This window comes from Panulirus ornatus, chromosome 6 (genome assembly GCF_036320965.1).
Source record: "Panulirus ornatus isolate Po-2019 chromosome 6, ASM3632096v1, whole genome shotgun sequence".
Taxonomy (NCBI): domain Eukaryota; kingdom Metazoa; phylum Arthropoda; class Malacostraca; order Decapoda; family Palinuridae; genus Panulirus; species Panulirus ornatus.
The window spans coordinates 28105016-28127814 of NC_092229.1; the positions used below are offsets into that span (position 1 = coordinate 28105016).

Sequence of the window (22799 nt, forward strand, 5' to 3'; positions counted from 1 at the left end):
TATGTGGATCACTTCAGAGTTGAACACTAATCTATGTGGATCACTTCAGAGTTGAACACTAATCTATGTGGATCACTTCAGAGTTGAACACTAATCTATGTGGATCACTTCAGAGTTGAACACTAATCTATGTGGATCACTTCAGAGTTGAACACTAATCTATGTGGATCACTTCAGAGTTGAACACTAATCTATGTGGATCACTTCAGAGTTGAACACTAATCTATGTGGATCACTTCAGAGTTGAACACTAATCTATGTGGATCACTTCAGAGTTGAACACTAATCTATGTGGATCACTTCAGAGTTGAACACTAATCTATGTGGATCACTTCAGAGTTGAACACTAATCTATGTGGATCACTTCAGAGTTGAACACTAATCTATGTGGATCACTTCAGAGTTGAACACTAATCTATGTGGATCACTTCAGAGTTGAACACTAATCTATGTGGATCACTTCAGAGTTGAACACTAATCTATGTGGATCACTTCAGAGTTGAACACTAATCTATGTGGATCACTTCAGAGTTGAACACTAATCTATGTGGATCACTTCAGAGTTGAACACTAATCTATGTGGATCACTTCAGAGTTGAACACTAATCTATGTGGATCACTTCAGAGTTGAACACTAATCTATGTGGATCACTTCAGAGTTGAACACTAATCTATGTGGATCACTTCAGAGTTGAACACTAATCTATGTGGATCACTTCAGAGTTGAACACTAATCTATGTGGATCACTTCAGAGTTGAACACTAATCTATGTGGATCACTTCAGAGTTGAACACTAATCTATGTGGATCACTTCAGAGTTGAACACTAATCTATGTGGATCACTTCAGAGTTGAACACTAATCTATGTGGATCACTTCAGAGTTGAACACTAATCTATGTGGATCACTTCAGAGTTGAACACTAATCTATGTGGATCACTTCAGAGTTGAACACTAATCTATGTGGATCACTTCAGAGTTGAACACTAATCTATGTGGATCACTTCAGAGTTGAACACTAATCTATGTGGATCACTTCAGAGTTGAACACTAATCTATGTGGATCACTTCAGAGTTGAACACTAATCTATGTGGATCACTTCAGAGTTGAACACTAATCTATGTGGATCACTTCAGAGTTGAACACTAATCTATGTGGATCACTTCAGAGTTGAACACTAATCTATGTGGATCACTTCAGAGTTGAACACTAATCTATGTGGATCACTTCAGAGTTGAACACTAATCTATGTGGATCACTTCAGAGTTGAACACTAATCTATGTGGATCACTTCAGAGTTGAACACTAATCTATGTGGATCACTTCAGAGTTGAACACTAATCTATGTGGATCACTTCAGAGTTGAACACTAATCTATGTGGATCACTTCAGAGTTGAACACTAATCTATGTGGATCACTTCAGAGTTGAACACTAATCTATGTGGATCACTTCAGAGTTGAACACTAATCTATGTGGATCACTTCAGAGTTGAACACTAATCTATGTGGATCACTTCAGAGTTGAACACTAATCTATGTGGATCACTTCAGAGTTGAACACTAATCTATGTGGATCACTTCAGAGTTGAACACTAATCTATGTGGATCACTTCAGAGTTGAACACTAATCTATGTGGATCACTTCAGAGTTGAACACTAATCTATGTGGATCACTTCAGAGTTGAACACTAATCTATGTGGATCACTTCAGAGTTGAACACTAATCTATGTGGATCACTTCAGAGTTGAACACTAATCTATGTGGATCACTTCAGAGTTGAACACTAATCTATGTGGATCACTTCAGAGTTGAACACTAATCTATGTGGATCACTTCAGAGTTGAACACTAATCTATGTGGATCACTTCAGAGTTGAACACTAATCTATGTGGATCACTTCAGAGTTGAACACTAATCTATGTGGATCACTTCAGAGTTGAACACTAATCTATGTGGATCACTTCAGAGTTGAACACTAATCTATGTGGATCACTTCAGAGTTGAACACTAATCTATGTGGATCACTTCAGAGTTGAACACTAATCTATGTGGATCACTTCAGAGTTGAACACTAATCTATGTGGATCACTTCAGAGTTGAACACTAATCTATGTGGATCACTTCAGAGTTGAACACTAATCTATGTGGATCACTTCAGAGTTGAACACTAATCTATGTGGATCACTTCAGAGTTGAACACTAATCTATGTGGATCACTTCAGAGTTGAACACTAATCTATGTGGATCACTTCAGAGTTGAACACTAATCTATGTGGATCACTTCAGAGTTGAACACTAATCTATGTGGATCACTTCAGAGTTGAACACTAATCTATGTGGATCACTTCAGAGTTGAACACTAATCTATGTGGATCACTTCAGAGTTGAACACTAATCTATGTGGATCACTTCAGAGTTGAACACTAATCTATGTGGATCACTTCAGAGTTGAACACTAATCTATGTGGATCACTTCAGAGTTGAACACTAATCTATGTGGATCACTTCAGAGTTGAACACTAATCTATGTGGATCACTTCAGAGTTGAACACTAATCTATGTGGATCACTTCAGAGTTGAACACTAATCTATGTGGATCACTTCAGAGTTGAACACTAATCTATGTGGATCACTTCAGAGTTGAACACTAATCTATGTGGATCACTTCAGAGTTGAACACTAATCTATGTGGATCACTTCAGAGTTGAACACTAATCTATGTGGATCACTTCAGAGTTGAACACTAATCTATGTGGATCACTTCAGAGTTGAACACTAATCTATGTGGATCACTTCAGAGTTGAACACTAATCTATGTGGATCACTTCAGAGTTGAACACTAATCTATGTGGATCACTTCAGAGTTGAACACTAATCTATGTGGATCACTTCAGAGTTGAACACTAATCTATGTGGATCACTTCAGAGTTGAACACTAATCTATGTGGATCACTTCAGAGTTGAACACTAATCTATGTGGATCACTTCAGAGTTGAACACTAATCTATGTGGATCACTTCAGAGTTGAACACTAATCTATGTGGATCACTTCAGAGTTGAACACTAATCTATGTGGATCACTTCAGAGTTGAACACTAATCTATGTGGATCACTTCAGAGTTGAACACTAATCTATGTGGATCACTTCAGAGTTGAACACTAATCTATGTGGATCACTTCAGAGTTGAACACTAATCTATGTGGATCACTTCAGAGTTGAACACTAATCTATGTGGATCACTTCAGAGTTGAACACTAATCTATGTGGATCACTTCAGAGTTGAACACTAATCTATGTGGATCACTTCAGAGTTGAACACTAATCTATGTGGATCACTTCAGAGTTGAACACTAATCTATGTGTATCACTTCACAGTTGAACACTAATCTATGTGGATCACTTCAGAGTTGAACACTAATCTATGTGGATTAGTTCACCCACAAAAAGTAATCTGCGTGGATCAGCTTAACTTGTGTGGATCAGTTCATCTCTAGGAGCCATCTGGATACATACTATATCTTCTGGTGTCGGGACTGACATGTTTTCATCTAGTCACAAATTATAGGGTAATACAAGTGGTATAATTTCTCTCTCTCTCTCTCTCTCTCTCTCTCTCTCTCTCTCTCTCTCTCTCTCTCTCTCTCTCTCTCTCTCTCTCTCTCTCTCTCTCTCTCTCTCTCTCTCTCTCTCTCTCTCTCTCTCTCTCAGGCACAGAGGTCTTGGGTTAAATGAAACAAACGGTCTTCCTCATTTGGCTTATTATAAAGAACAGTATATACAGACTTCAGAAGTACTATTCATCATGAAGGAGGTCCTACGTGTAAGGTGTGAAAAAATGACCAACACAAAATAAAGCGAGTCACAATCAGCTGGCGAGGTCACTCGCACTAACAAAGTTTCATCACATGGTCGACGTTATAGCGAAGTTAGGATCTATACAGAGCTGTTTGACGTAGCCATCACTAGCCTGTTGAGGGAACTCAAAACATACAAACATATACAGTCATAACAACCCACCTGGTGCGCCTGGCTCTGTCTTCCTCAGTGATTATGTGGTCGTGTCCAGGTTCCTTGCCAGCAGGCGTCACCTTTACGGTCCCACTGGATGTTTCCGTCACGGTGTCACCAGGCAGCACCGTCACGGTGTCACCAGGCAGCACCGTCACGGTGTCACCAAGCAGCACCGTCACAGTGGCACCAGGCAGCACCGTCACGGTGTCACCAGGCAGCACCGTCACAGTGTCACCAGGCAGCACCGTCACAGTGGCACCAGGCAGCACCGTCACGGTGTCACCAGGCAGCACCGTCACGGTGTCACCAAGCAGCACCGTCACGGTGTCACCAAGCAGCACCGTCACGGTGTCACCAAGCAGCACCGTCACGGTGTCACCAGGCAGCACCGTCACGGTGCCACCAGGCAGCACCATCATGGTGTCACCAAGCGTCACCGTTACGGTGTCACTAGGCAGCACCGTCACGGTGTCACCAAGCAGCACCGTCACAGTGTCACCAGGCGTCACCTTCACGGTATCACCAGGCAGCACCGTCACAGTGTCACCAGGCAGCACCGTCACAGTGTCACCAGGCAGCACCATTACGGTGTCACTAGGCAGCACCGTCACGGTGTCACCAAGCAGCACCGTCACAGTGTCACCAGGCGCCACCTTCACGGTATCACCAGCCAGCACCGTCACAGTGTCACCAGGCAGCACCGTCACGGTGTCACTAGGCAGCACCGTCACAGTGTCACCAAGCAGCATCGTCACGGTGTCACTAGGCAGCACCGTCACGGTGTCACCAAGCAGCACCGTCACAGTGTCACCAGGCGCCACCTTCACGGTATCACCAGGCAGCACCGTCACAGTGTCACCAGGCAGCACCGTCACAGTGTCACCAGGCAGCACCGTCACAGTGTCACCAGGCAGCACCGTCACAGTGTCACCAGGCAGCACCGTCATGGTGTCACCAGGCAGCACCGTCACAGTGTCACCAGGCAGCACCGTCACAGTGTCACCAGGCAGCACTGTCACGATGTCACCAGGCAGCACCGTCACAGTGTCACCAGGCAGCACCGTCATGGTGTCACCAGGCAGCACCGTCACAGTGTCACCAGGCAGCACCGTCACAGTGTCACCAGGCAGCACCGTCACAGTGTCACCAGGCAGCACCGTCACAGTGTCACCAGGCAGCACCGTCATGGTGTCACCAGGCAGCACCGTCACGGTGTCACCAGGCAGCACCGTCATGGTGTCACCAGGCAGCACCGTCACGGTGTCACCAGGCAGCACCGTCACAGTGTCACCAGGCAGCACCGTCATGGTGTCACCAGGCAGCACCGTCACGGTGTCACTAGGCAGCACCGTCACGGTGTCACCAGGCAGCACCGTCACGGTGTCACCAGGCAGCACCGTCACGGTGTCACTAGGCAGCACCGTCACAGTGTCACCAGGCAGCACCGTCATGGTGTCACCAGGCGCCACCCAAAGTATCAGTACGTCTCATCGTCACAGTGTCACCTTGCGTCATCGTCACAGTGTCACCTTGCGTCAGCGTCACAGTGTCACCTTGCGTCACCGTCACAGTGTCACCAGGCAGCACCGTTATATTTTCATCACGTGTGACTGTCATATTGTCATCAGGTGTCACAGTCACAATATCACAAGATGTAACCCATCACACCGTCACGAGTTATCACCGTCACCATGCATCGCTGTCAGTGTCACTAGGCGTCATCGTCACAGTGTCTCCAGGCGTCATCGTCACTGTCACCAGGCGTCATCGTCACAGTGTCACCATGCGTCATCGTCACATTGCCATAGGATTACCAGATGTAAGTGTCTGTGTCACTGTCACAGGGTCCCGGCACACGTCACCAGTCATTTCCGTCACCACATCACCAGGTATAACCGTCATTTTGTCACCAAGCATCATCGCTACTCTGTCAAAAGACGTCACCGTCACAGTGTCACAAAGTGTCACTGTGACAAGATATTCTGAATTTCACCAGTCACTTTTTTTTCTGTCAATACTGTAGTGCCTTCGTCACCATTGCAATGTAGCTGTCACCATACCAGAGCCATCGTCACAGATGCAATACAGCTTGTACCACTGTAGTGCAGCTGTCACACTTCTAGAGTCTCAACTACCATTGCAAGGCAGCTGTCATCATTATATTGTCAACGTCACCATTGGAATGTAACTGTCACCATTCCATCGTCTTGGTCCATTACAATGTAATTCAGGTCTGCAGTGTCACCGTTAGCACAGCAATGTTACCATAATCAATGCAGTCTCATTCAGCCAGTGTAGTGGTATCTATCAGAACAAGTCAATTATTGGTGTGTTATGGTTTACAATGAAGCTAATGTCACAAACTTGGGTAATACTGTCGTGCCATTACATCAGCACAATTGTGGTTGCTTCTGGTGTGACTGAACCACTACAGTTACTTGAAAACTGTACCGTTCTTTTTTTCATGGGACTTCAGCCCTCCTGAACGATCCCCAGAGCTCTGAGAGTGGCTGTGTTGTGCCATGATAGACACAGGACCAAATTAATACTGCAGATATTGGACTGTTATAATCATACAGTCATTGTATGACGTACAATGTCAAAGTCATCGTTAAGAACCACCTTAGTATTACAACGCATCAATACTTTTCACATTACTGTAATGCCTGAGTCCCCACACCACTGCAAGATGTAACATCCAGCTCAGTAGTACTGTAGTACAGTTAGCATATACCCTTGTGTAACTACAGTATGTGCTATCACCACTTCGGACACATGACCATATGGTCATAACGACCGCATCATTACGATGCCACAACTACTGTTTTAGCAGAGGTCATTGTTCTGCTTCCCCTTCGTCACCTGGCAGTCAGCTCAGGCCGGCTGTACTTCCCCTCCGTAGCCTGGTGGGTCAGTACCTCATCCCAGACAAGAGTGGCGCCACAGCTACTGAGGGAGACTTGAGTGAAGACGACTGCAAACCATGTATTATCTCTGGTGGCTTCTTCCTCCGCTACACTAAGTAAATATGACCTCTTGCCTGTGGTTAGGGGACACCAAAGAGAGAAGAGTAGCCCCTTTGACAGCGCCTACAGCACCAGAGGTCAGCCCTCCTGAACATAATGTTGTCGCTCTCTTGCATCTTCATCCCTGGGTCTGACAGCAAAAGATGACAGCGTCTGCTGCCCTGATTCCGTGTTGGTTGGCTCACAGGCTTATGTATGGTTCATGATCACGAGGGACGTTTGTTTGAGTTACCACACCACTAGAGGGCAGCCTCTGCTCCGGTATGCTGACGACGTTCATGTCAGGAGCCGGTGTTATGGGTCACAATACTACAGTCTGATGCTGGCCCACCTGGTATTAGCTGCCATTGCTAGTTCCCCGATGGCAAATGCCAGTACTAGTTTTTGCAGTGACCAGAACCAGTGGTGGGCTGTCACAACCCAAGAGACACACACTGCCGCAGACACTGGATTCCATCATAGCCACAACCGGTTCTCTGGCCATTATGGGTTCAGAAACAGAACATTCCACCAGGATATATTCTGAATTTACATTATCCGTGTCCGGCAAATGGAGGTGTGATGATAGGTACATTCCACGAATCATGGAACTAATATGTAGAGTTCACTTTGCCTTTTCTGTTGGATTTCAGGAAACAGTGAATGAAGTTAGTCCACAGGGACTCGAAACATTAATCTCCAGAACCTTGATACCTTGAGTGCAATACTGAGAGGGCCGCGTCAGCAGTACTGATTCCTGTGCCAGCATCGTAGCCGAGGACGGGCAGCGAGAATATGAATGAATACTGGTAGGGGAATTTATTTTGTATAGCTAAGCCTTACCCTTGGGCTGGCGTAGGGGAAAAATCTAAGGTACTCAGATTCGTGAGAACAAATAACTAAAGTCACCGGTGTGAATTTAATGACAGAATTATAGACGATATTAGTAAGATTGTTAACGTACGAAATAAGTATTTACGGATGACGTATCCTTGATCTCGAGTGTACTAGACAAGCCACCCTATCCTTAAGACCTGGGCCGGTGGCAGCCAGGCTTGCTTGTCTTGCTGCGCCATCCTACGAAAAACCTGTTTCTCTCCGGCAGGTTGAAGACAACCCTCCCGTGGCTGCAAGAGAACAAAAGGTGTGGTCAGTTGGATGTCGCTCGTGATTGGAGGAAGGTACATATCCTGTCCACCAATAATCAATCACACGTGCCTTTGAACGCAGGAATAGCTGAGCTCGAGTCTCTACTGAAGGATTTAACCGGTCTTAAGCCTATATATGACGGCTTTACAGAATTAGTCCTTATTCAATAATTCAGCACCACCTGGGAATCTAACCCAAATAACATTTAAACGCTTAATACTATGGCCAGCCTCTGGTAGCCTTGTGTGGGTAAACCGCTCATACTTGCCTGAGGAACGAGATTAATACACACTAAAGTTTCATTACTGTTATGGAGTGAGAATTATCCCGCCTGTGACACCAGTACTTCATGAATACATTTCCACACCCTGCTGGTACCGGAGGCCACACCCTGCTGGTACTGGAGGCCACACCCTGCTGGTACCGGAGGCCACACCCTGCTGGTACCGGAGGCCACACCCTGCTGGTACCGGAGGCCACACCCTGCTGGTACCACAGGCCACACCCTGCTGGTACCGGAGGCCACACCCTGCTGGTACCATAGGCCACACCCTGCTGGTACCGGAGGTGCGACACGTGTAGAGTACCACAGGTATTCCTGCTGTCTCTGGAGTCCTCACTTGTACCTCACAAACTCATCAGTTGAGGTGAGATGGCAACAGATAACGTTCCTTCAGTGGGGAGCAAATGAACCGGAGGAAGAGACGGATCTAGCCTTCAATATGAGTCTGTCCTCTGTTGCAGATAGGTTGACCAGCGGATGTGGCGTACATTTGTGAATGAGACAGAAACGGTAACATCTCTCTCTCCTCTCCCTTCGTAATGACTCAAACACACATACAATCACAAAACAAAAATAGCCAAAATCAAACAATCTTTCACTAAAAGATTAAATTAATCTATAGAAAAAAATGACCAATGTCTTCTTGTAAGCATTCTTGTTATCGTGAACAAGAGACAGAAAGCCGTCCAGACCCACACCCCCGACGTTACCCTTGTCATTAGCACATCACACCAGGTACTTTACCGCCTCGACGCAGGACCAGGTTCACACTAACACGGGTCCGTGGATGATTTCAGGCAGGGATTCTGTTATGTATTTTCCTCCATACTTTTTTTTACACACTTAGGCATAATTCAGCTTTAGGTAAAAGACACTTCATATATATATTCACAAGTCTGGAGTGCCAGAGGTTGTCACTCACACTCACTAATTATTGGTACTAACTACAAAACATCAAAATATTCTAAACCATGAGCTACAGCGGAGTACTGTCTAGTTACAGTGGTTCCAGTCACCAGTTTCAATCACCATCTGTGCTTCCAGTTTCCTTTGTCCTTAATCTCGGAACCTTGCGCTGAGTACACATGGGAAAAATATAAACAGCCCTGAAGAGAAATAATCAAAAGGTGAGAGTAAGAGTGGACTATGAAGGGCAAGTTTAGTTCTCGGTACAGCTTGAGGCGAGACCCACGCCTTCTTCAGGTGGCTCTCCTGGCCTGGCCTGGAAGGACCAGTAGCGCTAGTTTGTACCACTTGCCTTCACCTACTTCCACACACTCATATTCACTGTTTATGTACTTATCAAGTCATTAGATTTCACGAGCATGATAGAGCTAGATTATAACGCCTTGAACTGACTTTACTACGATTCTTCTCTCAATGTTTCCAGCACACAGTTAAAGTCTGAACATTCTCTACAGACTTTACTGTCCTTCGATGAATTTTTGTCCCTTCCTCGTTATGTTTTTCTCTTACTTGCTCACCCCTTCCGAATTGCTCGACTGAATATTTGTTAACGCCTGAAATTTCCTCTTGTGCTCTCTTGTTGGAGTGAGAAGAGACACACTAATACACACTTGTCCCTCGTGGGAACGCCTTCTGAAGCGCTCTATTGTGTAGGGAAAAGTTAGGCGCCACCTCACTATAGGTCTCCTCCCTCATCTTCATCTTCTCCCCTTCATCCTAGAACTAAGGGGAGCTGGGGAGACAGGAGTAGGAGTTGCGGAGAAATAGAAACGTGTCGATGGCTCGCCTCCTAACATATTACAGGTAAGGCTTCCGGCGTTCAGAAACCTTCCTCCCTCAGTTGTTGTCCAGAGTTCCTCCTCTCCTCACACTGCGGGAAGCGAAGGGCTAGAGTTCTGCATCTGGACTGAAGGCAAAGGCGTGAGGGAAGAGTCCTGGGGACTGGAGTAGAGAGGTTTAGCCGAGCCTTCAGGAGACATGCCCAGCATGAGACGGTTGGTGGCCTGGCGGTCCGCCTCGCGGTCCTCGGCCTCCTGTCGCCTGCGGAAGAGGAACACACATTAGTTTTGAGGTCAAACTGTACGGTAGTATGTTTATATGTGGCGGTGTCAGTAATAGACAGTAAGTTGTAGAAATGTCCCTACTATCGTCTGGTTGTCTGACAACAACTGTTCACCTTAGAATGATGGTGATGAGGAGTGATAAGAACAAAGCAGATGATACCAACAGAAAACTTATGATAAAAATGGTGAGGCAATGGTAACGTGACGAGAGGAAGTATACAAACACTTCGTCAGACACTTTATTAAACTGAGGTTAGAAGATATGTATGCTTGATATCTTGAGTATATCATTACCGAAAGGCCACCGTGCTCAAGAATTAAGGTCACACTATTAGAAGACCAACGAAAATACATTTCAATTACCGGGCTCCTCCCGTCTGTGCCTCAGCAGCCCTGCTACCCTCCTCTTGTAGCACAGACGTGCCACAGTAAGCACCAGTTATTGAACCGAATACTAGCGTGGAGTGATCACACGGCCCCAGAAACGACCGCCAAGGCACCTGCGACGACATAGACACAGGAGGAGGAGATGAGGAACGCGTACTCCTGAGACCTGAATCCACATAGGAAAGCAACTTTAGGTGACGCCTCCCTTGTGAAACCCATTATATCATTACGTGTGTCACTCGTGGTAATCAACTTCTGTTATAATGATTCATTACAATGATCATCCACATTAACTGTAGCAGAATGTCCATAAGGTACCGTGCCAACGCTATTCTTCAATGGGGCTTAAAGGACGTCATTATAAATGTTGTGGAGTAAACCTATATATTCCCAGATGATATACTTGAGGAAATCAAATGTAGTCAGAGCTGGAAGCCTTTGACTAGAAATGATTCCCCTAAGTAATGTGCTTAAGTGAGGTGACGAAATATTGTTACCTTGTTACATACGACCAGTTGACATAACCAGAACTTTTCACTCGTACTTATCCGATTCCTGATTCGTTACTTATTACCAGTACTTAGCACCAGTCTTACTCCATTACTTACCACTAGTACTTATCATAGTATTTATATCTATTTTTCAGTACTTATCAACCTCACTTATTATCAGTATTAATCATACTCTTATTTCATTACTTATTACCGATACTTATCACCAGTGTTCATGTTCCTACTTCGTTACTCATTACAGAGATCTAATGTAAACCTTTCGTTGGTATCATTTTCTGCAAGAAACATATACAGTACACCACGGGATGTGAGTGTTACCTGTAGAAAAGAAATATAAAGTTTCGTATATCCTGACTCTACACTGTCTCCCACCTCACCTTCCTCCACTCACACCGGGAGAGCATGAAGCGTTAATCTCCTGGATTTTGTGGCGTATAGAACCAGGCTCTGTGAGGGTCAACATCTGGTAACAAGTGAGCCAGTATTTCCCTTGGCCACTCCTTGTAAGATGCACATTGATACAGTTGGTTTATTTTGAATGACAAAGGCTAATTCGACATACGAGTTTAGGATATCTGGTCTCCGGGTACAGGAGTAGGGTTCGAAAGATGTCGAACCCTTTGGAAAATTCACATTTGGAAGCGAGATGCTGTGTGAGGTGCACAGTAAGGCTTGTTGCCCTCCCTCCTGAGGCAGTGGAGACGTGTCTTCATTTGCAGTTCAATGTCCTTTTTCATGTTGGCTGAGACGGCACGGGCAACTGAATGCCCTAATCAAGGCCATTTTATGAACGCTATATATATATATATATATATATATATATATATATATATATATATATATATATATATATATATATATATATATATATATATATATATATATATATATATATATATATATATATATATATATATATATATATATATATATATATATATATATATATATATATATATATATATATATATAATATATATATATATATATATATATATATATATATATATATATATATATATATATATATATATATATATATATATATATATATATATATATATATATATATAAGTAAGTAACGTAAGGGTAAGAGAGGTGTGTGGAAATAAAAAGAGCGTGGTTGAGAGAGCAGAAGAGGGTGTTTTGAAATGGTTTGGGCACATGGAGAGAATGAGTGAGGAAAGATTGACCAAGAGGATATATGTGTCGGAGGTGGAGGGAACGAGGAGAAGTGGGAGACCAAATTGGAGGTGGAAAGATGGAGTGAAAAAGATTTTGTGTGATCGGGGCCTGAACATGCAGGAGGGTGAAAGGAGGGCAAGGAATAGAGTGAATTGGATCGATGTGTTATACCGGGGTTGACGTGCTGTCAGTGGATTGAATCAGGGCATATGAAGCGTCTGGGGTAAACCATGGAAAGCTGTGTAGGTATGTATATTTGTGTGTGTGGACGTATGTATATACATGTGTATGGGGGTGGGTTGGGCCATTTCTTTCGTCTGTTTCCTTGCGCTACCTCGCAAACGCGGGAGACAGCGACAAAATATATATATATATATATATATATATGTATATATATATATAGGTCGAGGTGGTGTGCAAAGTGAGAGGGTTAGGGAAAATGATTTGGTAAACAGAGAAGAGGTAGTAAAAGCTTTGCGGAAGATGAAAACCGGCAAGGCAGCAGGTTTGGATGGTATTGCAGTGGAATTTATTAAAAAAGGGGGTGACTGTATTGTTGACTGGTTGGTAAGGTTATTTAATGTATGTATGACTCATGGTGAGGTGCCTGAGGATTGGCGGAATGCGTGCATAGTGCCATTGTACAAAGGCAAAGGGGATAAGAGTGAGTGCTCAAATTACAGAGGTATAAGTTTGTTGAGTATTCCTGGTAAATTATATGGGAGGGTATTGATTGAGAGGGTGAAGGCATGTACAGAGCATCAGATTGGGGAAGAGCAGTGCGGTTTCAGAAGTGGTAGAGGATGTGTGGATCAGGTGTTTGCTTTGAAGAATGTATGTGAGAAATACTTAGAAAAGCAAATGGATTTGTATGTAGCATTTATGGATCTGGAGAAGGCATATGATAGAGTTGATAGAGATGCTCTGTGGAAGGTATTAAGAATATATGGTGTGGGAGGCAAGTTGTTAGAAGCAGTGAAAAGTTTTTATCGAGGATGTAAGGCATGTGTACGTGTAGGAAGAGAGGAAAGTGATTGGTTCTCAGTGAATGTAGGTTTGCGGCAGGGGTGTGTGATGTCTCCATGGTTGTTTAATTTGTTTATGGATGGGGTTGTTAGGGAGGTAAATGCAAGAGTCTTGGAAAGAGGGGCAAGTATGAAGTCTGTTGGGGATGAGAGAGCTTGGGAAGTGAGTCAGTTGTTGTTCGCTGATGATACAGCGCTGGTGGCGGATTCATGTGAGAAACTGCAGAAGCTGGTGACGGAGTTTGGTAAAGTGTGTGGAAGAAGAAAGTTAAGAGTAAATGTGAATAAGAGCAAGGTTATTAGGTACAGTAGGGTTGAGGGTCAAGTCAATTGGGAGGTGAGTTTGAATGGAGAAAAACTGGAGGAAGTGAAGTGTTTTAGATATCTGGGAGTGGATCTGTCAGCGGATGGAACCATGGAAGCGGAAGTGGATCATAGGGTGGGGGAGGGGGCGAAAATTTTGGGAGCCTTGAAAAATGTGTGGAAGTCGAGAACATTATCCCGGAAAGCAAAAATGGGTATGTTTGAAGGAATAGTAGTTCCAACAATGTTGTATGGTTGCGAGGCGTGGGCTATGGATAGAGTTGTGCGCAGGAGGATGGATGTGCTGGAAATGAGATGTTTGAGGACAATGTGTGGTGTGAGGTGGTTTGATCGAGTAAGTAACGTAAGGGTAAGAGAGATGCGTGGAAATAAAAAGAGCGTGGTTGAGAGAGCAGAAGAGGGTGTTTTGAAATGGTTTGGGCACATGGAGAGAATGAGTGAGGAAAGATTGACCAAGAGGATATATGTGTCGGAGGTGGAGGGAACGAGGAGAAGAGGGAGACCAAATTGGAGGTGGAAAGATGGAGTGAAAAGGATTTTGTGTGATCGGGGCCTGAACATGCAGGAGGGTGAAAGGAGGGCAAGGAATAGAGTGAATTGGAGCGATGTGGTATACAGGGGTTGACGTGCTGTCAGTGGATTGAATCAAGGCATGTGAAGCGTCCGGGGTAAACCATGGAAAGCTGTGTAGGTATGTATATTTCCGTGTGTGGACGTGTGTATGTACATGTGTATGGGGGGGGTTGGGCCATTTCTTTCGTCTGTTTCCTTGCGCTACCTCGCAAACGCGGGAGACAGCGACAAAGTATAAAAAAAAAAAAATATATATATATATATATATATATATATATATATATATATATATATATATATATATATATATATATATATATATATATATATATATATGTATACTCATAGACAGATAGATAGATACCAAACTCTAGGATAAGATGAACAGCTGGGTTGAATGTGGCCCGACTGCAGCATTAAGGATTTGAACCTATACTCTCCGCCTCGAGCAGTCCGTGAATGCTTCACGGTCAGATACGCTAACCACTTTTCTTAAAAGACTAACATCAAAATAGTCATGATTTTTTCCCTCAATCCAGTGGAAACTGTGGCAGGCAATTACAGACCCAAGAAAACGAGGAAGAAAGATAAAGAAAATGGGTAAGAGACACAGTCGGATCCAATGGACGGGCGAGAGTAACGTAACGACATGATAAGTCAACAGATATTAAAGAGTTAAGATGATTCATCTCAAGTCGAAGATATACATAATAAGGACGAAAAGCATGAACTAAAGGACGAAGAAACATGAACTAAGGGATGAAGAAACGTGCTTCGTGAGAGACAGGAACACAGTCGTGAAACATGATCAAGAGGAAGAAAAGAGACCAGCAAGACAGTCAGCACTCGGAAGGTTAGGACGATTACTTGGTCGTGAGATGACCTGAGCCTCTGTCCCTCCCTCCTGCAGGAGAGATCCTCTCCCCTCACCCGCCCCACCTGCGCCACCGAATCTCCTGGTAATGGTGTTGAGGACACGTGGCCCCCTGGACACATGTCCCAGTGACTCAACTCCCCGTTACGCTCCCCATTACCTTCCCCCTCTGGTCCCCCGCCTCCCTCGTAGGGGTTAATGAGAGAAAAGTGTCGCCCATAAAGGTCCATTGATCTCGCGCACAACGTGAACCCCTTGTCAATGATTGAGACATCTCCCCCAGTGGACGGGGTACTCGCCCCCCTCTCCCCTCCCCACTCTCTCCCCTGAGACGTCCACCCAAGGATCACAATACCGATCAACCGCCCTCCCTACATTCCCTCCATATTCTTACCACTCTCCCCTTTCTGTCTCCTCTTATATCTATTGTTTCTCTTTTTCCTACTAACACACAACTTCCTTTCCCCTTGCCTTCCTTTCCATCACCCAGTAACCCTGAATTCTCTACCCTCGCTGTTCACCCATTACGTGTTCGTCGTCATCCAGCCAGCCTCTGTATGCCATACACCTTCCTCTGTCGTGGTGCAGAGGGCCGCTTGAACACCCTCCGCCATACACCGAGATCTTGACACATTTTTTGAAGATTGTTCCATGCAGACACGGCCTTCCTATGCGAGCTATCTCTTCCTCCGTATCTGTTCCCATTGAGTTCAGAAAAATATTTGTACCTCTTCTATTCTCATCCATGTACGGTTCTTAGACCACTTCCAACGCTATCCCTATGTTCTATTCCCACTGTGACGCTGTCGTAGCTACTCGCTCTCTGACAGTCAACTTCTGCTGTTACTATGGCACCTTTCCCTGCCATGCATACTGAGGCAACTTTGCCACATCTACTAGATTTCGTGTTTTCATTATTTTCATAAATGTTTGACAGATGCTCAACCTTGCACCACTTGCCACCTTCCTCGCTAAATGTGGCGCCCAGATTTTAACTTCCATGAGACAGAACATGTTAGTTAGTCCGGCCGTAACTCAAACTCCAAGTCGTTCCTTTCGACCACAGGCACTATGCTCCAATCTACCTTTACGTTCAGCTTACCATATGTAGTATTCCAGATTCCACAGTTGCATGTAACATTCCAGATCCTAATGTTCCGACCATACCATGTCATTAAGACGTTCTCCCTCACCCTCCCTTCAAATACTCGCTAATTCTACGGCAGCACTTACTTCCCTGGCTCGTCCCACCGCCCATCGTTCGCCCGCTAATTAGTAAACCATGATGACCGAATGTTTCGTCGTGTTATCGCAACTTGAACCCTGAACTCGTCTGTCAGTCCACAGTTTCTTGCGTCACTTGTTTTACTCACCAGAAACCATTCACTACGCATTTTCATGAGCTACAAGAGTTACCACCGTGAGTTTATGATTGGTATGCTCTGACGCATGGTATGGATATTGTCTTGATATATTGCTAATGGTAGCCATTAAATTCAACAACTTGAATCATAGGCCATTTCCTTAACCCTCCCGTAGCCACCACTGTTTCCACTCACACACACACACACACACACACACACACACACACACACACACCTTGCCCACTACACCATACACGGTAAGCCCAAGTGTCTATTTCATCTACACATTGTACATTTTCCTGTGTATGGTGGTGGACTTTCTTCTTGCAACTTAGTCTGGAGTGTAGCACATCCCCTTCTCTTTATACTCTTACGCCGACTCTACGTCTGTAACATCATTTACCAGTTACACTACACAAATCTCCCTAACAGCCAACTGACATTGCTAATGGCCAACATACAGTCCACGCAGCTGGCATGACCTTATGTGACTTCAGTGAAGTAATAGGCTAAGTTCTAAGCAGGTAGAAAGTATGACCTTCACAATGGGAGGCTCTCCCATGTACGATTCCCGTGCTGAATAAACTTTGTGGTCATGTCTATTCAATCAAACCTATCGGTGCAGCTGACTCAGTTTGCTTCACAATGCCCTGCTCTCACTGTGGTCAGCCAGTTAAGCAGTCTACATGCCTCAGACAACACGAGCGCCACTATGGCGCCTGAACGTTAGTCCTGGCCATGTGACTCCAGGTTCATGTTCTCCCAAAGGAGAACGTGAGGCTTCTCCATCGTCAGTAGCAGCCCTGTAAATGACTCTGACACCATCTTCTGCTGACAAGGGCTCCGCGGGACGTTGCCGTCACCCACCTACTGTAGAGGCAACAGTGACCTGGCCACTCTATCTCCCTTCTGCAGCATATCTTAACCTCAGTAACCACAACACACTTTCTAAACTATGAAACCCCGGAAAAACGTCCTCCTTCTGTTACATTGGCAACAAAATCACAGGATCCCGGTAGCTCCTCCTCCGGTCTGCTGCACAACCTCAGGACCTTGTCTGCCGCCTCCCCCGTCGCTGCACCTCGTGACCCAGGCAACAATGCAACTCTCATACGAGACCCTAGCCACACCTGCCCCTTGCAACAGCGCTATGGGACTTCTGCCATGCCTGCCAACCTCACCTCACCTCAGTTCAACTCATCCTCCTACTCAATCCTGCACCACATGCAACAACTCGCTCTGAGCTACATCAGCTTTATCCTTATCCAAAAAAGCACTGTATCACTGGCTGCTGTGTTATCCTTCCTGCCTCTAAGTCCTCACCATCACAAAATAGAATACACAGAAGAACAGCGCCAGCAAATACCTCGCTCTAGATTTTTATTTGACTACAGTCACAACTTTCAGCATATTATGAAAGCAAAATGAGCACAGATTTCTTTCTAAAGTTGTTAAAAAACGAACTAGTGTCAGGGAGAATCATGCAGAACGTGCATCAGGGAGAATCATGCAGGAAGCGCGTCATTTACCCTTGACACAAGATTTGATATCATGATGAAGGTAAGTGCTTAACATACTATTATTTTGCTGATGATTAAACTCAGAGCTTAGAAAATAATGTTGGCAGTAATTTACGAACGTTTTCACTACACCAAGTACAAAGGTGACCAGTCAAACCACGGCTGGATCATCTGTCTCAGCCAGTCACATGCAGATCCATGGTTGCTGTACGAGGGAGTCAGTCAGTCAGTCACCAGGTACTGGCCCTCCACACAGGAGCAGATGATCATGTTGGTGACACAAAGGTGTCAGAATATTAACAATTTGTAAATTTCTATTCTATTATCTGTTATTTTCCTTCATTTGAAGTTCCTCTGAAAGCAGAGTGACTGAACATGAATTATTACGTGTAATGATGGAGGTTCATAATACATCCTAGTATAGCTTTTCTTTGCTGAGATCATGTATTTAGCGTGTGTGACCCTCTTGCACTCAACATGTGATCATGTTGTCAGTAGTTACTCCACCTAATCCACTTCATCCACTTCATCCCTACCTGCCTAATGACAGTCAGACTCTACCACGTCATTCATTCCTTGGGACAGTAGACAGATTATACCACGTCATCCATACGTAAGGACAGTCAGACTTTACCACATCATCCATACGTAAGGACAGTCAGACAGTACCGTATCATCCATACGTAAGGACAGTCAGACAGTACCGTATCATCCATACGTAAGGACAGTCAGAGTGTACCACATCATCCATACGTAAGGACAGTCAGAGTGTACCACACCATCCATACGTAAGGACAGTCAGAGTGTACCACATCATCCATACGTAAGAACAGTCAGAGTGTACCACATCATCCATACCATGTGCATCTCCCCAGAATACGAGGTTTACCAAGAACCATTCAAGGCTTCCCTAAATGCACCCGTTTTCTATTTCCCTCAGGCGTGGCGTCTTCGTGCACTCACGTCCTCTACCTCAGCCACTATCAATACCCACTGCTCTCTGTGTTTGTCTACCCGACATGTATCCGTGATATTCCGTAGGAACTATGAAAATTCCCTCGATATTCAGCATATTCTTTAAGAATTCCCTCGCTTTCATATATCAAGTGCAGGCCTTATGATATTCCATCATTCAGATTTTCTCTTTGGCCTTTAGTTAGATATCTTCTTATAATCAAAACAATCTTCAGTGTTTATGTATCTCTTTCTCCAACTTCACCTTCGCACCCTTAACCACTTTCAGTGTTGTTTGTTTTCGTCTTATTATCTTAATCTCTGAGGTCTCTCTTCTCCTTTGTCATAATCTTAACCTTATGCAAGACACACTGTCACCCTTGGTCATGTTGACCCGTTGCTGTAAATCATCCTTTATGGATGGGTCATTGTCCCATCACCTTCCCTGACCTTGTTATCATCTTTTTTGCCCTGTTTTTATTTTGAGGATATGCTCCCATCTTTATCATCTTCACCTAGTTTTGTTACCATGTTATCTTTATATTCATTATCATACTATCTTTTGCTTTGTTATCATGTTAACTTCAGCCATCTGACTTCTGTTCCCACACTATTATTAGTTTTGTTGTTACGATATCTTTGGTTATCATTTTATCTTTAGTTTGGTTATCATATCTTTTTTTCTCTTGAGTGTGTTATCTTAGGCTAGGCTCACGGTCACCTACTGGAAACCCTACGCTACGGAAATAGCTAGGTCTGCCTCTAAGAAGGTGAGAGTCCTGCTTAGAAGTCTAAATTTCTTTTCTTCTGAACAGCTGTTCCGTTTACACAAAGGACTGATCCGTCCTTGTATGGTGTACTGCTCTCACATCTAGGACGGTTCTATCTCTGCATCCTTGATTGACAAGGCTGGGTCGAAAGTGATCCCAATCATCAGCTATCCCAAGCTAGCTTTAAAACTTGACCCTCTTGCCCTACACCGCAATGTCGGTTCACTTTGACTCTTCTATAGGTATTACTTTCTTTTTTGTTCCCGAGAGCTGGCTGCCTGTGTGCCCCCACCACGCAATATTCGCCAAGTCACTGAATCACAAGATTACTGCGTGGCTTTTGGCTCCAAAATTCGTATATATTTTTGATTTCTTCTTTTTTCCCTTCATTACCCTTTCAATATTTCAATTAAGGACAAACTGATGTGGATTTTTGTCCATGACTTGAGCCTCAAGCGCAAAAAAAAGATATATACGTGTGTACTCCTAGGTAAGTGTGTACTACTACGTGTACTCCTAAGCATGTGTGTACTCCTAGCTACGTGTGCACTAATAGCGTTTGTACTCTTTTATTTTGTGTACTCTTAGGTGAATGTGTATTCGTAAGCACATGTGTACTCCTTGGTATGTGTGTACTACTATGTATGTATGTACTCCAGGTGCATGTTTAGTCCCTAGACCTCTTATCCAGAGCGAGGATAGACACCACGCTCACCAAGAACATAAAACAGTACACAATTGTGCATGACGCAGCTTTCCACATGACTCAAAATCATTTCGTCACTCATATTTCCCCACGTCACATGCATGACTTCTTCAATACTACGGAGAATAGTTAATTTTGAATCGTGAAATATATATATATATATATATATATATATATATATTTTTTTTTTTTTTTTCATACTATTCGACATTTCCCGCGATAGCGAGGTAGCGTTAAGAACAGAGGACTGGGCCTTTGAGGGAATATCCTCACCTGGCCCCCTTCTCTGTTCCTTCTTTTGGAAAATTAAAAAAAAACGAGAGGGGAGGATTTCCAGCCCCCCGCTCCCTTCCCTTTTAGTCGCCTTTTACGACACGCAGGGAATACGTGGGAAGTATTCTTTCTCCCCTATCCCCAGGGGATGTATATATATATATATATATATATATATATATATATATATATATATATATATATATATATATATATATATATATATATATATATATATATTTTTTTTTTTTTTTTTTTCATACTATTCGCCATTTCCCGCGATAGCGAGGTAGCGTTTAGAACAGAAGACTGGGCCTTTGAGGGAATATCCTCACTTGGCCCTCCTCTCTGTTCCTTCTTTTGGAAAAAAAAAAAAAAAAAAAAAAACGAGAGGGGAGGATTTCCAGCCCCCCGCTCCCTTCCCTTTTAGTCGCCTTCTACGACACGCAGGGAATACGTGGGAAGTATTCTTTCTCCCCTACCCCCAGGGAAAATATATATATATATATATATATATATATATATATATATATATATATATATATATATATATATATATATATATATATATATATATATGTATGTATATGGAAGGGTAAACACATTTCAGTATGAATTCATATCATTCTTTACTAAATCTTCAAACTGCAAATGTCTACGTAGGAAATCCCCCTCGTCAAATGTAAACTATAATCATATCCCAACAATCAAATCTCGACATAATCTCACAATCTTTTCTTTTGAATATATATATATATATATATATATATATATATATATATATATATATATATATATATATATATATATATATATATATATATATATATATATATATATATTGGTCATAGAGGAGGTGGGGAAAGAGCCAGAGGTTGGTGTGTACTCTCGTTCCGTTTAAAAACCAGTGAACTAACAAACCACAACAGTGAGAGTACAGCTGGTGGTACCTGATGGAGGGATGTTGCTCTGCTTCATACGTTACACTGATATATTCCACTCTCCATGTCCACCCGTGTCCCATGCACAATCTTTTCCCTGTTATTTTCCCTTTACTCCAGGGAGTAACTTACTGAAAATCTGACACACAATAGTTATCTGTCTGTATCTTTCTTCATACTTGTCTATCTATCTACCATTATGTCTATTGGTGTGTATATATATATATATATATATATATATATATATATATATATATATATATATATATATATATATATATATATATATATGGAAATCCTCCCCTCTCGTTTTATTTTTTATTTTCCAGAAGAAGGAACAGAAAAGGGGGCCAGGTGAGGATATATCCTCAAAGGCCCAGTCCTCTGTTCTTAATGCTACCTCGCTAACGCAGGAAATGGCGAATAGTATGAAAGAAGAAAGAAAAGATATATATATATATATATATATATATATATATATATATATATATATATATATATATATATATATTGATTGCATGACGCAATCAATTGATTGAGAGGGTGAAGGCATGTACAGAGCATCAGATTGGGGAAGAGCAGTGTGGTTTCAGAAATGGTAGAGGATGTGTGGATCAGGTGTTTGCTTTGAAGAATGTATGTGAGAAATACTTAGAAAAGCAAATGGATTTGTATGTAGCATTTATGGATCTGGAGAAGGCATATGATAGAGTTGATAGAGATGCTCTGTGGAAGGTATTAAGAATATATGGTGTGGGAGGCAAGTTGTTAGAAGCAGTGAAAAGTTTTTATCGAGGATGTAAGGCATGTGTACGTGTAGGAAGAGAGGAAAGTGATTGGTTCTCAGTAAATGTAGGTTTGCGACAGGGGTGTGTGATGTCTCCAAGGTTGTTTAATTTGTTTATGGAT

The 22799-nt window shown here is 43.3% G+C and overlaps 1 protein-coding gene across 2 annotated transcripts in view; it reads right to left on the bottom strand.

Annotated features, from left to right (window-relative positions):
* Positions 1-6009: 6009 nt before the first annotated feature.
* LOC139749135 (uncharacterized) overlaps positions 6010-22799 on the bottom strand; it is a 290807-nt gene continuing 274017 nt past the window's right edge. For both annotated transcript variants that reach the window (XM_071662761.1, XM_071662760.1), the window contains one exon: positions 6010-10459. In XM_071662761.1, the coding sequence (XP_071518862.1) occupies positions 10285-10459 (175 nt within the window). In that variant the 3' untranslated portion in view covers positions 6010-10284. The remainder of the gene's footprint in view (positions 10460-22799) is intronic.